The 15,342-nt window shown below is 45.8% G+C and overlaps 1 protein-coding gene across 1 annotated transcript in view; it reads right to left on the reverse strand.

Moving 5' to 3' along the window:
* MRPS18A (mitochondrial ribosomal protein S18A) overlaps nucleotides 1-11,001 on the reverse strand; it is a 43,886-nt gene extending 32,885 nt beyond the window's left edge. The window contains exons 1-3 of the mRNA XM_029592865.1: nucleotides 10,806-11,001; nucleotides 10,671-10,702; nucleotides 1,630-1,737 (exon numbers count right to left, since the gene is read on the reverse strand). Of these exons, the coding sequence (XP_029448725.1) occupies nucleotides 1,630-1,737; nucleotides 10,671-10,702; nucleotides 10,806-10,986 (321 nt within the window). The 5' untranslated portion in view covers nucleotides 10,987-11,001. The remainder of the gene's footprint in view (nucleotides 1-1,629; nucleotides 1,738-10,670; nucleotides 10,703-10,805) is intronic.
* Nucleotides 11,002-15,342: the final 4,341 nt, after the last annotated feature.

Raw genomic sequence — 15,342 nt, forward strand, 5'->3', positions numbered from 1 at the left:
AAACTCCCCTTTCCGTACCGCCGCCATTACAATCCTCAGGGTCTCCATTTGAAAACGAGGAATCCGAAGACAATGGTTTACCTTTTGCAGATCGAGGATGGGACGAAATGTGCCCTCCTTTTTGGGGATCACAAAGTAAACCGAGTAACCTTAGTTAGCAGAATCTTCACCACCCCTCAACCTGTTGAAGGTGATTTCTAATTTTAACTCTCCCTTTTGAGAGCAATTCTGTTAAATATCTACAGACATTGCTTATTGCTAGCTGTCTATTCAGATCTGAACCAGGAGCCATCATACACAGCTTCCTTCTTTTTCTCTTACTTCTACTTACCCCCTGTACTTCCCCAAAGCGACTTACAAAGCAGATAATGTAAAAAGGCAGCTGACAGCAGTACAAAGAGAACGAAGTGATGAGGGCAGGAGAGCGCTCTGATTAGCGGGAATGTAAAAGTGTAAATGAGGACAGAGAAACTGGATTTCTGGGTACAAGGGGGGGGAGTTGATTCCAGAGGTAGACATCAAAGGTGCTTGTCTAACTGAGGGTACAGTTAGGAGTACACGATGAGAGAAGTGGATGGCGGCAGGAAATGGTGACACATGCACAAAGAGGAAGAAGACTTAGTAATGGTGGCAAAGAGATCAAATAATCCACCCAGTCTGTCCAGTGCTTCCTGTCCACACTGCTGAGGATCTATCCCAGCTGCCACTTGTAAGATCTCTCTCCTCATCCTGGACAGCAGTCATCGTGTTCTTTATACTCAGTAGTCCTCCCCTACCTAAATCTAAGCACAAAGTCTTTTAATTATGTGAATAGTTCCTAATACCAGTGTGGCCATTGCCTGATCATCCAGCTTCCTAGGTCTCCTGCCAGACAGGTTGCACAAGCACCACTACCAATCCATAGTACCCACACTTTGCCATTCATTCTAGTAACCCCAACCCTCTGTTGAATTGTTTGAATATAGTGCTATAAACACAGGCTGCTAGCTCATGCTTTGCCACCTCTAACGCTTGCAGCTAAGGATCCTCTGTCCTTATCTCATGCATTCTGAAAATGAGTTCCTACTTTTTCTTCCGCCAGGAAAACACAGCATGCATGCAATACACTTTCTGAAAAGTATTTCCTGAGGGTGTTTCTGAGTCTCCTCCCCTCAGAGTCTCATGCATTGACTTCCAATGTGTGTGTCTCTCTTTCCTCTTGCATATACATATTTCTGTCAACAAGTCTCATCTCCTAGGGCTTTTGGTAGCCCTTCTAAGGGCCACCTATGTCCTTCTGGAGGTATGGCCTCCAAAACTGAATACAATAGTGCAAGTAATGTCCCCAAGACCTGTACAACAGCATGATCCCCTCCTCTTTTCCACTAATTATAGCTCTCCTTACGCACCTTCCCAGCTCTGGCTACCCCTCAGTCCACCGTCAGTGCTTTCCGGTGCGGTGCTAAGTGAGCGGGAGTCAGCATTAGGCTGCAGGAAGAGCCAATGCATAGCTGTGGTGAGGCAGCACGGATTTCTGCAGAGTCAGCCTGGTTCCTTATCTCCTCCCATGCCACCCAACTCTCTCATCTCCATCCATTCAGGGCTGTGCTGATCTCCTCGGACAGGCACAGTACCTAGAGAAAGACTTACCGTGTAATTGTACTTATGCTTCAGGTTCCAGCGGCAGATTGGACACTGGCCTGAGGGGTTGGGAGGGAGCACGGGAACCTTCGCCTCCTCTTGTACCCTGCCTTCAATCTAGTAAAGAGAGAGAGAGAATACGCTACACGTCAGTTTCACAGCCCACATAAAGTCTTGGTAGAGGAAAGAAGAAAACACTGCCCAGTCCTTCCACAGCAGACATTCAGGTTTGGAGAGGGGAGAACCAGAGAGCACATAAGAACATAATGCCACGGTCACTAAGCCCAGCCAGATGATAAGTACAATCTGGTTCCCCCCTCATCATATTACAACACAATTAAGAAGATTTCCTAATAAACCTCCCCTGAAATGTAATAAGTACACAGCTGAATTAATCATAATCACGGAGGGCTCCCTCGTTTCAGACTCTAATGAGTGTTTTACTGCGCTGGGTGATAAACAGCAGGAGTTGTATTTGGGAGGATAATAACTGCCCCTCCATGTCACTCCTGATCCCCTCTCAGCCATCTCTTCTCCAGGCTGAAGAAGCCTAAACTCCTCAGTCTCTCGCCAGAGGGAAAGCTTTTCCATCCCCTTCATCATTTCTATCACCCTCCTCCGCACCTTTTCTAGCGATGGCGCAATTAGAACTGCACACAATCCGCAGGAAACGATACAGAAGCAACAGGTTATTTCCTGTTTTACTCTCCATTCCTTTGTGGACCTTTCTCTTTGCTGTTTTGTCCACCACAGCACAGCGAGCTGAGAATTTCAAGGTCCTTTTCCAGGATGCTCATTCCCAATGCAGTTAGTATAGCTGTGTTTAAAAAAGGATTGGATAAGTTCTTGGAGGAGAAGTCCATTACCTGCTATTAAGTTCACTTAGAGAATAGCCACTGCCATTAGCAATGGTTACATGGAATAGACTTAGTTTTTGGGTGCTTGCCAGGTTCTTATGGCCTGGATTGGCCACTGTTGGAAACAGGATGCTGGGCTTGATGGACCCTTGGTCTGACCCAGTATGGCATTTTCTTATGTTCTTAACCCAGCATTGTGTACCTGTATAATTGGGATTATTTTTCCTTATGGGCAGCACTGTGCCATTTTATCTTCCAGTCACATGCCCAGTCTCCTAGTTTTGCAAGATCCTGTGTAAGAGTAACAAGCCTTTTGCAGTGCCTCACAATCTGCTGGTTTTAACAACTTTGAACGATTTTGAGGCATCTGCAGATTTGATCGCCTTACTTGTTTTTCCCATTTCCAGATCATTAACGAATATGTTAAGCAGGTCAGATCCCAGTACAGATCCCTGTGGTACTCCACTAAGCTGAAACTTAAGAGAACCCGATCATTTCCTTTCCTTGAGTACTGACAGACCAATCCAGATGCAAGCTTGTGCTCACCCACCACTGGATATAGGCAGAGAACAAACATTTCTTTTCTGACATCATCTCTTCTAAACAGTCTAGTGTAGTACGAAGGAATGTCAGTAATCTCTTGCCCAGGCTCCCAACACCTTAGAGACTTAGCCCCCTCAACTGAAAAAAGAAATGTATATACTCATCTGATGAACAGGTCAACCTGTACCTCCTCCGAAGCCACCTTTTGGCCATCCTGTTACATCCCCAAGGATGTTCAGTTTGTTCTTTATACATTCTTACTACTATATAATCTCTTATTTTTATATCACTTCATTGCTATGGCTTCTGGGTGGATTCTAAACTTTTCTGTCAAGACTCAAGGAAAGGAAATTAATACGTACACTTAAATTTCACCATCTTCATCGTCCTACCAGACCAGCCCAGATATGTCAGACGTACCCAAGCAGTGTCTATCCCAGAAAGGATGAAGCCAAGACGGTCTCCAGGATCCTAACCCCAAAGATGATGGCCTCCTTGGTCTGCAGGTCTAACCGGTAATCCTTGACAAAGGAGTGCAATAGTGTCCATGTTGCTACCTTGCAGATTTCCTGCAGAGCCACCAGTCTGTGCACCAACACGAATGAGGCCTTAATCCCTCTGGTACTTGTCTTTTCCAATGTAGGATGAGGCAATTGCCTCTTTGATCCATCTCGCAATGGATGCCTTAGATGCACCCTTGTGCCAGTCACCAAACGAACAAACATCCTATCAGACTTCCGGAAGGTGTTTGTGACCTTTAAGTACACCTTACGCACATCCAAGGAGTGCAGCCTCCTCTTGTGTCCTCAACATTCAGCTGGCTCTGATGCGGTTCAGATGAAAATGTGATACTACCTTATTTATTTGTAAACAGTATCTATGCCACCTAGAGCAGATTCCTGTGCTAAGCAGATTACAACAAATAGCATATAATCAGTAATAAACAAAATAACCAAAAACAATCCTTAAAATAGATTAAAAAAAAAACAAATTAAACATCACGAGACCTTCATCGTTTGCAAAATAAAAGTGCTTTCAACTGCTTGCAAAATTTAGGGATATCATCAATAATTCTTAATACTTCTAGCAAAATATTCCACAAAGATATCCCGATAACACAGAAAACTTGTTTTATGAGTTTCGGCTAACCGTGTCTTAGGCAAAAAGGAAAAAGACTACACATATTGTGATCCTGTCCTTGGAAAAAACCAAACAGGGATCCCTATGTGACAAAACCAGGAGTTCTGAAATTCTCCTAGGTGGCTGCTAGGAACACTGCCTTCAGCACTATCACATATTTAAGGGATGCTTTCTTCAGAGGTTCAAGAGGGCCTTTGTCAGGGCGTTAAGCACAGAGTTCAGATGCCATGCTGGAATTACCTGGTGAACTGGGGGTCACGTTTTTAACTCCTCAGAAAAAAAAACACGTACCACATCTGGATCTGCTCCCTATAACAAATCAAGACTGCCACCTGTACTCTTAGCGAGATAAAAGCTAATCCTTTACCTAAGCTTTCCTGCAGAAAGCCAAAATTGAAGAGATCAACTCTTGGCCGAGCATAGTGCCTCATTCTCCAGATTCTAACATATGCTAGGGAACAGACCAGTTCCTTGCGGTCAGTAATTTCACATTATTTATTTATTTATTTATTTAAGGTTTTTATATACCGGCAATCATGAGCACATATCTTGCTGGTTTACATGAAACGGGAGTGCATTAAATACATCAACTAGAACTGTGGTGATCGAAGGAGCAGTTACAAATAACAAGGGTAGCAGAACTTGGATAAGAAGGAAGAGATAGGAAAGAATAAACGGTTGAACGGTATACAAATAAATTAAATGCTATGTAAAAATGGCATGATTAATGGCTGAATATTTGAAGTCCTTGGTTTGTATTTATGACGTGATATTAGATTGTGTCTGGGAAAGCTTGCTTGAATAACCAAGTCTTAAGTACTTTCCTAAAAGTTAAGAGGCAGGGTTCCAGTCTGAGATCTGTGGGAATGGAATTCCACAGAGAAGGGCCAGCAGTGGAGGTGGCACGATCTCTTAGAGTGATGTGTTTGGTCATTTTCGCAGGGGGAACTTTGAGGGCGCCTCGGTAGACATTTCTGGTAGGTTTTGTCGAGTTGTATACTTGGAGGGGGATTTGTAGATCGAGGGAGATGCGTTGATGAATAGTTTTGAAGATGACACAAATGGCTTTGTACATGATACGGAAGTGGACGGGTAGCCAATGTAACTCTTTCAGAATGGGGGATATGTGGTCTCTCTTTCTTGCGCCTGTTAGTAATCGAGCTGCTGAATTTTGAACCATCTGTAGTGGTTTGGAGTAGGAAGAGGGCAGACCTAGCAATAGGGAATTGCAATAGTCTAATTTTGCAAAAATGACTGCTTGGATGATCGTTCTGAAGTCTTGGGCATGGAAAAGAGGTCTTATCCTCTTCAGAACCTGGAGTTTATAGAAGCAGTCTTTGGTTGTTTTGTTGATATGGGCCTTGAAGTTTAGCCGGTTGTCTATTATCACTCCTAAGTCTCGAACTTGTGTGGTAGGTAGGTTGGTGGGAAGAGTAGTGTTGGAGATGTTGGTTTCCGGAGAAATGAGAAGGATTTCTGTCTTAGAAGAGTTTAAGATGAGGTGTAGGTTGTTTAGTAGTTGTTTGATTTTCAGGTGGCATGATTCCCAGTAGTCAAGAGTTTCAGAATATGTATCTTTGATGGGGATGATGATTTGGATATCGTCTGCATAAAGGAAGTACTTTAGATTGAGGTTGGTGTGAAGTTGGCAGAGAGGAAGAAGATAGATATTAAATAGGGTCGGAGATAATGAAGAACCTTGAGGGACTCCTATGACAGAGTCAAATCTAGAGGATTCCTTGTTTTGGATTTTAACTTTGTAACCTCTGCTTCCTACCATTGTTTCCTCAATCTTGTCCTTTCAATAGCCAGGCTGTAAGGCAAAATGGAGACAGGGCTCCATCAGGCCTTGCCACAGGAGAGCCTGAGCAGAGATCCCCACCCAAGTCTAGCCAGATCCACACACCATGGCCGTCTGGCCCAGTCTGGTGCCACCAAAATGACACTTGAAGGATCCATCCTTATCAGCAGCACTGGCAGGAAGCCATACATTAGCTCATGTTGTGACCATGGTTGGACCAGAGCATCTAAGCATTTTGAGCCCTGCACCTGTCTTTGGCTGAAAAACTTCTTAGCCAAGGCATTCTGGAAGTGGCCATCAGGTCCCAAGGTGAATGTACCCATCTGGCTATGAATTTCTAAAACACTTAAGAACATAACATAATAAGGCTTGCCATACTGGGTCAGACCAAGGGTACATCAAGCCCAGCATCCTGTGCCCAACAGTGGCCAATCCAGGTCACAAGTACCTGGCAGGATCCCAAGGGGTAGAGAGATTCCAAGTTGCTTATCCCAAAACTAAGCAGTGGATTTCTGCAACTCTACCTTAATAATTAATTAACTTTTCCTCCAGGAACTTGTCCATGCCGGGAACCAGCTACCAGACCAAGGCACACCTCTAAAATCAAACCCCTGCTGCATCTCAGTGATTTTCGCACCATCCTGCAAGCATTCATTTTATCCAAAATCGACTATTGCAATGCCCTACTGCTAGGTTTACCCAAAAGTACACTACTCCCTCTACAGCTTCTACAAAACGCTGCTGCACGGATTCTAACAAACACTCAAAAAAGCGACCACATCACCCCTGTTCTTAAAAACTTGCATTGGCTACCTGTCGCTGAAAGAATATCCTATAAAACTCTCACCCTGATCCATAAGGCCCTCCACAACCAAGACATGCACTGGTTCTCCGATCACCTCAGCTTTCACAATGCAAGCAGACCGTTAAGGCAACAACACAGGGCTACCCTCACTACTCCCTCACCCAGACAATCCAAACTTACTTCCACTAAAGCTCGGGCACTATCTTTAGCTGGGCCTGCCCTTTGGAATAAACTCCCCTCTTATCTACGGCAGGAATCCTGCCCAAAAAAATTTAAACACAATCTAAAAACCTACCTCTTCAAGCAAGCTTTTGCTTGATAACATTTCCATCACGCGTCCTACTTATTGCAATTTAACTCTTTATCTAATTATCTAACATGCCTTTCTTTTGTAAATATCTCCCTCCTTTCTTCTCCCTTTATACTGTATCATATTTCCCCTTCTTTTGTTAAACTAATGCACATTTGTAATTTAATTGAGGTATCTGTTAGAAATATTATGTTTTCGTTCTTTATTGTATATTTGGTTCAAGTTTCTCTGTAAAGTGCAGTTTGCCCCACGTTGTTTCTTGTAAACCGATGAGACGTTCCCAACGTTCATCGGTATATAAAATCCTCAAAATAAATAAATAAATAAATAAATAAAATAAATAAAGGATATCGGAGATCACCTCAGGAATTCTCAGCTGGGGGAGGGACCCTTAGGTTTCACCACAGGAGAGCGGGGCTCGATCTTCTTTAAGGTGAATTTTGTTTCTTCTTTGTTGTAATTCTTAACACTATTCTAGTGTGTGGGATAGCGTCCACATCTGCTAGGAGACTGAGAGATACTGAAGAGCTGAGGTTACTGCAGGGGGGTATCTAGAGTGTCAGCTTTGAAATCTGACTCCGTCTCCCATCTGCTAGCAGAAGAGCACAATACCCACTGGTCCTGAGTCCATCTGGCTACACGCTAGGAAAATAACTGATTTACATTAACTTGTTCAAGTCCTTTCATGATTTTGTAGACCTCTATCATATCCCCCCCCCCCCAGTCATCTCTTCTTAAACTGAACAGCCCTAACCTCTTTAGTCTTTCCTCGCAGGGCAGCAGTTTCATGCCCCTTATTTTGGTCGCTCTTCTCTGCACTTTCTCCAGTGCAACTATATCTGTTCTGTCTGCTGCTTTTGACACTGTTGATCAGCAGCTACTCCTTGATACTCTGTCCTCACTTGGATTTCAGGACTCTTTCCTGTCTTGGTTCTCTTCTTACCTCTCCCATCACACGTTTAGCATTCCCTCTGGTGAATCCTCCTCTACTGCCTGCCATTCCACAATCAACTGGTGTGCCTCCGCCCTGGGCCCTCTTCTCTTCTCACTATATACTAAGTCCCTTGGTGCTCTGATTTCCTCTCATGGCTTTCGATACCATTTTTATGCTGACGACTCCCAGATCTACCTATGTACACCAGAACTTTCACCAGAAATCCAATTCCAGATCCCGACCTGCTTGTATGACACTGTTGCCTGGATGTCCCGCCGCCACCTTAAATTCAACATAGCTTAGACTATTCCATCCTGCTCCTCACAGGTCTCCTGGCAAGCCATCTCTCTCCACTGCAATCTGTCCTACATTCAGCTGCATGACTTAATCTTTCACTATAGTCGCTACGCTCACATAACCCCTCTTCTGAAGTCACTGCATTGGCTCCCTATCCCATCCTGCATACAGTTCAAGCTCCTCTTTCTTTCCTACAAATGTATTCACTCTGCAGCTCCTCACTACTTCTCCTCTATTATCTCTCTCTACACCCTCCTCCTGCACTCCACTCATCAGACAAGTCTCTCCTATCTGTGCCCTTCTCCTCTACCTCAAATTCCTGACTCCCTGCTACAAAAGCCTTCACTCTGCAGCTCCTCACTGCCTCTCCTCTCTTATCTCTCTCTAATCCTCTCCTCCTGCACTCCTCTCATCAGACAAGTCACACCTATCTGTGCCCTTCTCCTCTACCACCAATTCCTGACTCCCTGCTACAAGAGCCTTCACTCTGCAGCTCCTCACTACCTCTCCTCTCTTATTTCTCTCTACACCCCTCCTCCTGCACTCCGCTCGTTGGAAGAGTCACTCCTATCTATGCCCTTCTCTAATACTGCCAATTCCCGACTACGTGCTTTCTACCTGGCTGCGCCGTGTGCTTGGAATAGCTTCCTGAACTGGCACATCATGCTCCCTCTCTTGCCATGTTTAATTCCTATCTAAAGACCCATCTTTTTGGAACCATTTTTAAATCTTATGCTTGATTGTCTGCTTTAAGTCTTGACTTTCTTTTTCTTTTAACCAATTCTCGTGTCCTGTATGTTTGTTTGTCTTATTTGTTTATAAGCTCTATTGGGCAGTTTTATGTTTTTACAGCGATACATATGTCATGCAACGGTATAGAAATGTTAAACAGTAGTAGTAGGTAGAGGACCCTGCGCTGCCTCTGCATGGGGGAATGGGTGACCCTGCACTGCCCCTCTGACAGGACCCAGGTGAGGGGCAGGTAGAGAACCCTGCGCTGCCTCTGCATGGGGGAATGGGATGGAGGGGGTGTTTGTGTGACCCTGCACTGCCTCTCTCACAGGGCCCAGATGAGAGGTGAGGGGCAGGTAGAGGACCCTGTGCTGCCTCTGCATGAGGGAATGGGATTGGGGGGGGGGTGTATGACCCTACACTGCCCCTCTAACAGGACCCAGGTGAGAGGTGAGGGGCAGGTAGAGGACCCTGCGCTGCCTCAGCATGGGGGAATGGGATGGGGGGGGGGAATGGGTGACCCTGCACTGCCCCTCTGACAGGGCCCAGTGAGGGGCAGGTAGAGGACCCTGCGCTGCCTCTGCATGAGGGAATGGGATGGGGGGGGGGGGTTATGACCCTGCACTGCCCCTCTGACAGGGCCCAGTGAGGGGCAGATAGAGGACCCTGCGCTGCCTCTGCATGAGGGAATGGGATGGGGGGGGGGTTACAACCCTGCACTGCCCCTCTAACAGGACCCAGGTGAGAGGTGAGGGGCAGGTAGAGGACCCTGTGCTGCCTCTGCATGAGGAAATGGGATTGGGGGGGGGGGGTGTATGACCCTACACTGCCCCTGTAACAGGACCCAGGTGAGGGGCAGGTAGAGGACCCTGCGCTGCCTCAGCATGGGGGAATGGGATGGGGGGGGGGGGGGAATGGGTGACCCTGCACTGCCCCTCTGACAGGGCCCAGTGAGGGGCAGGTAGAGGACCCTGCGCTGCCTCTGCATGAGGGAATGGGATGGGGGGGGGGGGTTATGACCCTGCACTGCCCCTCTGACAGGGCCCAGTGAGGGGCAGGTAGAGGACCCTGCGCTGCCTCTGCATGAGGGAATGGGATTGGGGGGGGGGGGGGGTTACGACCCTGCACTGCCCCTCTAACAGGACCCAGGTGAGAGGTGAGGGGCAGGTAGAGGACCCTGTGCTGCCTCTGCATGAGGAAATGGGATGGGGGGGGGGGGGGTATGACCCTGCACTGCCCCTCTGACAGGGCCCAGTGAGGGGCAGGTAGAGGACCCTGCGCTGCCTCTGCATGAGGGAATGGGATGGGGGGGGGGGGGTTTACGACCCTGCACTGCCCCTCTAACAGGACCCAGGTGAGAGGTGAGGGGCAGGTAGAGGACCCTGTGCTGCCTCTGCATGAGGGAATGGGATGGGGGGGGGGGGTATGACCCTGCACTGCCCCTCTGACAGGGCCCAGTGAGGGGCAGGTAGAGGACCCTGCGCTGCCTCTGCATGAGGGAATGGGATGGGGGGGGGGGGGGGTTACGACCCTGCACTGCCCCTCTGACAGGGCCCAGAAGCAGGCTGAGAAGGTGCAGGATTCAGAGAACGGGGAGCAGTCACAAAACAAGGGGGAGGGGGGATACGTACGGTCGTCGTGTTCCCTTCCGTAACTTCCACAACTGCACAAAAAAACAAAAGAAAAAGTCAGGAAGGAGCCGGAGGTGGATAAGGCCCGACCACAGGAGGAGGAGGCGTGCTCCCTCCAACCCCTGCCCTCCTCACCTTCCCTCAGGCCCCGCACCGCCGTCACTCTCCCCCCGCTGCCCGTCAGCAGCCCCGTGAGCAGCCGGCGCCAGGGAAGCCAGAGCCCGGCGCGCGCCGCCATCTTCCGCCCGCCGCTGCAGCTTCCGCTTCCGGCCTGAGCAGAGCGTGAGCAGCCGCGAGGCGCCGCCGCCGCCGCCATCTTGGATTCGGGCACAGAAAGGGCAGCGCGGCTCAGGAGGCCTGGACACCCCAGGGGAGAAGCGGGTCCCTTCTGAGCCCGAGGACCCCATTGCATGGAGGGCTCCGACCGTTCCAAAATACAAGACGGGACACTTGAGGACTGGAGGGGCCTGACTCTCCCCTCCCTCTACTAATTTGCATGCATTTTCCCCATTCCCCCCCCCCCGCCGCTGCTTGCAGCAAAGGGTACCAGACAACCTAAGTTAATCTCATAGACCTGCACCCTTGTCCTCCCCCAAGCCCATCCTACATACATAAAAATTATTTATAAATAACAGGTTTTATATGAAAAATATATGCAAAGTGCAATCTTCTAAGGTAAAAATATCCCTTGCAATATGTATATTATATTTATTTGCACTGTTGTGGTGCCAGCCAGAAATCCCTGGAGAAACATACTTGGAACCCTATTGCAATTAGAGTTGCCAGCTGTCCAGTTTTGGAGCGGATAGCCAGGTTTTCAGGCTTTCTGTCCAGTCAGAAGTACTGACCCGACACTAAATGTCCGGTTTTCCAGGTGGATCCTCTTTTTTTCCCCACAGCCTCTTAGTTAGAGGCAGAGAGAGGCAGGTCGGAGCCTATTGAAGGAGAGCTGTGCTGTATCCCTGCCTCCTTTCTCATGCTGTGATTGGACGCATAGGGAGAGGAGGTGGTGCCCAGCAGATACATTGATACACTGTTTAGGAAGTTCACTGGCAGGATCGATAATTTATGCAAATATAGGGGGAAACTAATCCCCCACCCCATCCCGGGTCCTCAAGTGTCCAGTCCTGCTCTATGGAAAAGTTGGCAACCCTAATTGCAATGTGTGTTAACCCTCAGAGTGCCATGAATAAACTGAATTACAATATACTAAACCTCCCATACCAAAACAGCACTAACTGGCATCACTTCAATAGTAACACTCCTACCTATAAAAAGGCAACATGTCACTTTTATTCAAATTCTGCTTTTTGGCACTTCAGAGTGGATTACATTCAGGTGCTGTAGGTATTTCCCTGGCCCCAGGGCCTTCACAATCTAACCCCACCATTCATCAAAATGCGTTATGGCGTTAATGCATGCAAAAACTATGGTAATGCATGGCACGAATGCAAATTTTTGGGATGGGTGGGATCAGGGAGGAGTTTTGGGTGCTAGAGGAGATGTGAGAGTTAGGGTGTATAGCACTGGATGAAGAGATAGATATAATTGGCGTTTCAGAGACCCGGTGGGAGCAGGATAACCAGTGGGACACTCTGATGCCTGGGTACAAATTATATTAAAATGAGAGGATGGATGAAATTGTTGGAGGAGTGGCAGTATATGTAAGAGAGAGCATTGAGTCAAACAGGATAAAAGTTCTGCAGGAAACAAAATGCAATCTTGAATATTTATGGATAGAAATTCCAGGTGAAAAAGGGAATGGGGGTGTTTTACCGTCCACCTGACCAGAATGAACTAAAAGAAAATGAAATGTTAAAAGAAATTAGGGAAGCTAACAAAATCAGCAGCACAGTACTAATGGGTGATTTCAATTACCCCAGTAATAACTTGGTGAATATCACATCAGGAATATTCTAGAGAAGTTATTCTAGATTAAATAAATGACTGCTTCGTGGAGCATAAGAACATAAGATATGCCATACTGGGTTAAACCAAGGGTCCATCAAGACCAATATCCTGTTTCCAACAGTGGCCAATCCAAGTCACAAGTACCTGACAAGTATCCAAACATTAAACAGATCACTTTGCACTTGTCCACATTAAATTTCATCTGCCATTTGGATGCCCAATCTTCCAGTCTCACAAGGTCTTCTTGCAATTTATCACAATCTCCTTGTGATTTAACTACACTGAACAATTTTGTGTCATCTGCAAATTTGATTATCTCACTCGTCGTATTTCTTTCCAGATCATTTATAAATATATTGAACAGTAAGGGTCCCAATACAGATCCCTGAGGCACTCCACTGTCCACTCCCTTCCACTGAGAAATTGTCCATTTAATCCTACTCTCTGTTTCCTGTCTTTTAGCCAGTTTGTAATCCACGAAAGGACATCGCCACCTATCCCATGACTTTTTACTTTTCCTAGAAGCCTCTCATGAGGAACTTTGTCAAACGCCTTCTGAAAATCCAAATACACTACATCTACCGGTTCACCTTTATCCACATGTTTATTAACTCCTTCAAAAAAGTGAAGCAGATTTGTGAGGCAAGACTTGCCCTGGGTAAAGCCATGCTGACTTTGTTCCATTAAACCATGTCTTTCTATATGTTCTATGATTTTATTCTTTATAACAGTTTCCACGATTTTTCCTGGCACTGAAATCAGGCTGAACAGTCTATAGTAAGAGACACCTGCGTAAATGGGAAAAACAGGAACACCCAACCAGTCAGGTCCTGCTGATGACCCCGGCAGGTCAAGCCATTATGGAAGTAGGAATCTTTCCTGAGCTCCCATACCCGGTTATTCTAGGATTGATTGATTGATTGATTGATTTATTTATTTATTTATTTATTTATTTTAAGTTTTTCTATACCGGCATTCGCAATAGATATCGCATCATGTCGGTTTACAATTAACAAGTAGATAGGTAACAAAAAAAGGTAAGAAACATTTATCTTAATAATAATAATAATAATAATCGTTGTAGTAATAATAATAATAAAACATTAAACAAGAGAAGGTTAAGGTATGCAGTTACAATAAAACAAGGGAGTGATACAACTTGGAGCATAGAAAAGAAGCTGGGGATTAAATAGAGAGAACGTAAATGCCAGTCAATGTGCTTAAAGCATTAATGAATTGTCCTTGTGAGGTAGGGATATTAATTATGCGGTAGGGATATTAATTACCATGAATGAGGCAATGTCTGGGCGCCTAGTTAATAATGGGATAGATTCAGTTTAGTTCAGGAAAGGCTTTCATGAATAGCCACGTTTTGAGTCTTTTCCTGAATGTGGGCAGGCAGGGTTCCAGTCGCAAATCTGGTGGGATTGAGTTCCACAGTGTTGGTCCTGCAGTGGAGAAAGCCCTGTCTCTGGTGGTTATGTGCCTCATGGATTTGGAGTGTGGTACTTGTAGTGTTTCTCTATAGGACTCTCTGATTGGTCTGTTGGATGTAAATTTTTTGAGAGGAATTTGAAGGTTGAGTTGAGAGTGTTGATGTATAGCTTTGAAAATAGTGGTTATGGACTTATAAATGATTCTGTAGTGAATTGGCAGCCAGTGCAGGTCTTTGAGGATTGGTGATATGTGGTCTCTTCTCCGTGTGTTAGTTAATATTCTCGCAGCCGTGTTTTGAACCATCTGAAGGGGTTTCGTGTGAGATGAAGGGAGACCTAATAGCAAAGAGTTGCAGTAATCTAGTTTAGAAAATACTATTGATTGCAGAATAGTTCTGTAGTCATGAAAGTGGAAGAGAAGTCTTATTCTTTTTAAGACTTGGAGTTTATAGAAGCAGTCCTTAGTAGTTTGATTTATGAATGCTTTTAGGTTTAACCTGTTATCAATGATAGCTCCCAGGTTTCTTACTTGAGGAGTTTGTAAATTGGGTGGAGGATTTGAGTCGGTGTTACTGTTTTCAGAAGAAATTAGGAGGAGTTCGCTTTTTGAAGAGTTTAGTATTAGATTAAGGTTGGAGAGGAGTCCATCAATTTTTTTCAGACAAGTTTCCCAGAATTCTAGGGTTTTGCTGTAGGATTCTTTGACGGGGATGACTATCTGGACGTCATCTGCATAAAGAAAGTGTTTAAGGTTTAAATTAGTTAGCAGTTGGCAAAGAGGGAGCAAGTAGATATTAAAGAGTGTTGGTGAAAGGGAGGAGCCCTGTGGAACTCCCGTAGATGAAGGGTAGTGTTGAGATTCTTTGTTGTGAATTTTGACTTTGTATTTTCTGTTCCCTAAGAACGATTTGAACCATGATAGTGCTGTTCCTGTTATTCCGATGTTTGCTAATTGAGTTAGTAGGGAGGAATGGTTAACCGTATCAAAGGCAGCTGAGAGGTCCAGGAGGATCAGTAAATAAGTGTGACCTTTATCCAGGCCCATGATGAGGTAGTCGGTCAGGGAAATTAGTAGTGATTCAGTATTTAAAGCTTTTCTGAAGCCATATTGGGATGGGAACAGAATGTTATGTTCCTCGAGGTAGTCTGAGAGTCTGGAGTTGACTAATTTTTCCGTTACCTTAGCTATGAATGGGAGATTGGATATAGGATGGAAATTGGTGGGATCATTAGGATTTAAGTTGGGTTTTTTCAAGAGCGGTTTGATGGATGCAATCTTCAGGTCGTCAGGGTAGATTCCTTGTGCTAGGGAGCAGTTAATAATG

The sequence above is a fragment of the Rhinatrema bivittatum genome, chromosome 3 (assembly GCF_901001135.1).
Source record: "Rhinatrema bivittatum chromosome 3, aRhiBiv1.1, whole genome shotgun sequence".
Lineage (NCBI taxonomy): Eukaryota > Metazoa > Chordata > Amphibia > Gymnophiona > Rhinatrematidae > Rhinatrema > Rhinatrema bivittatum.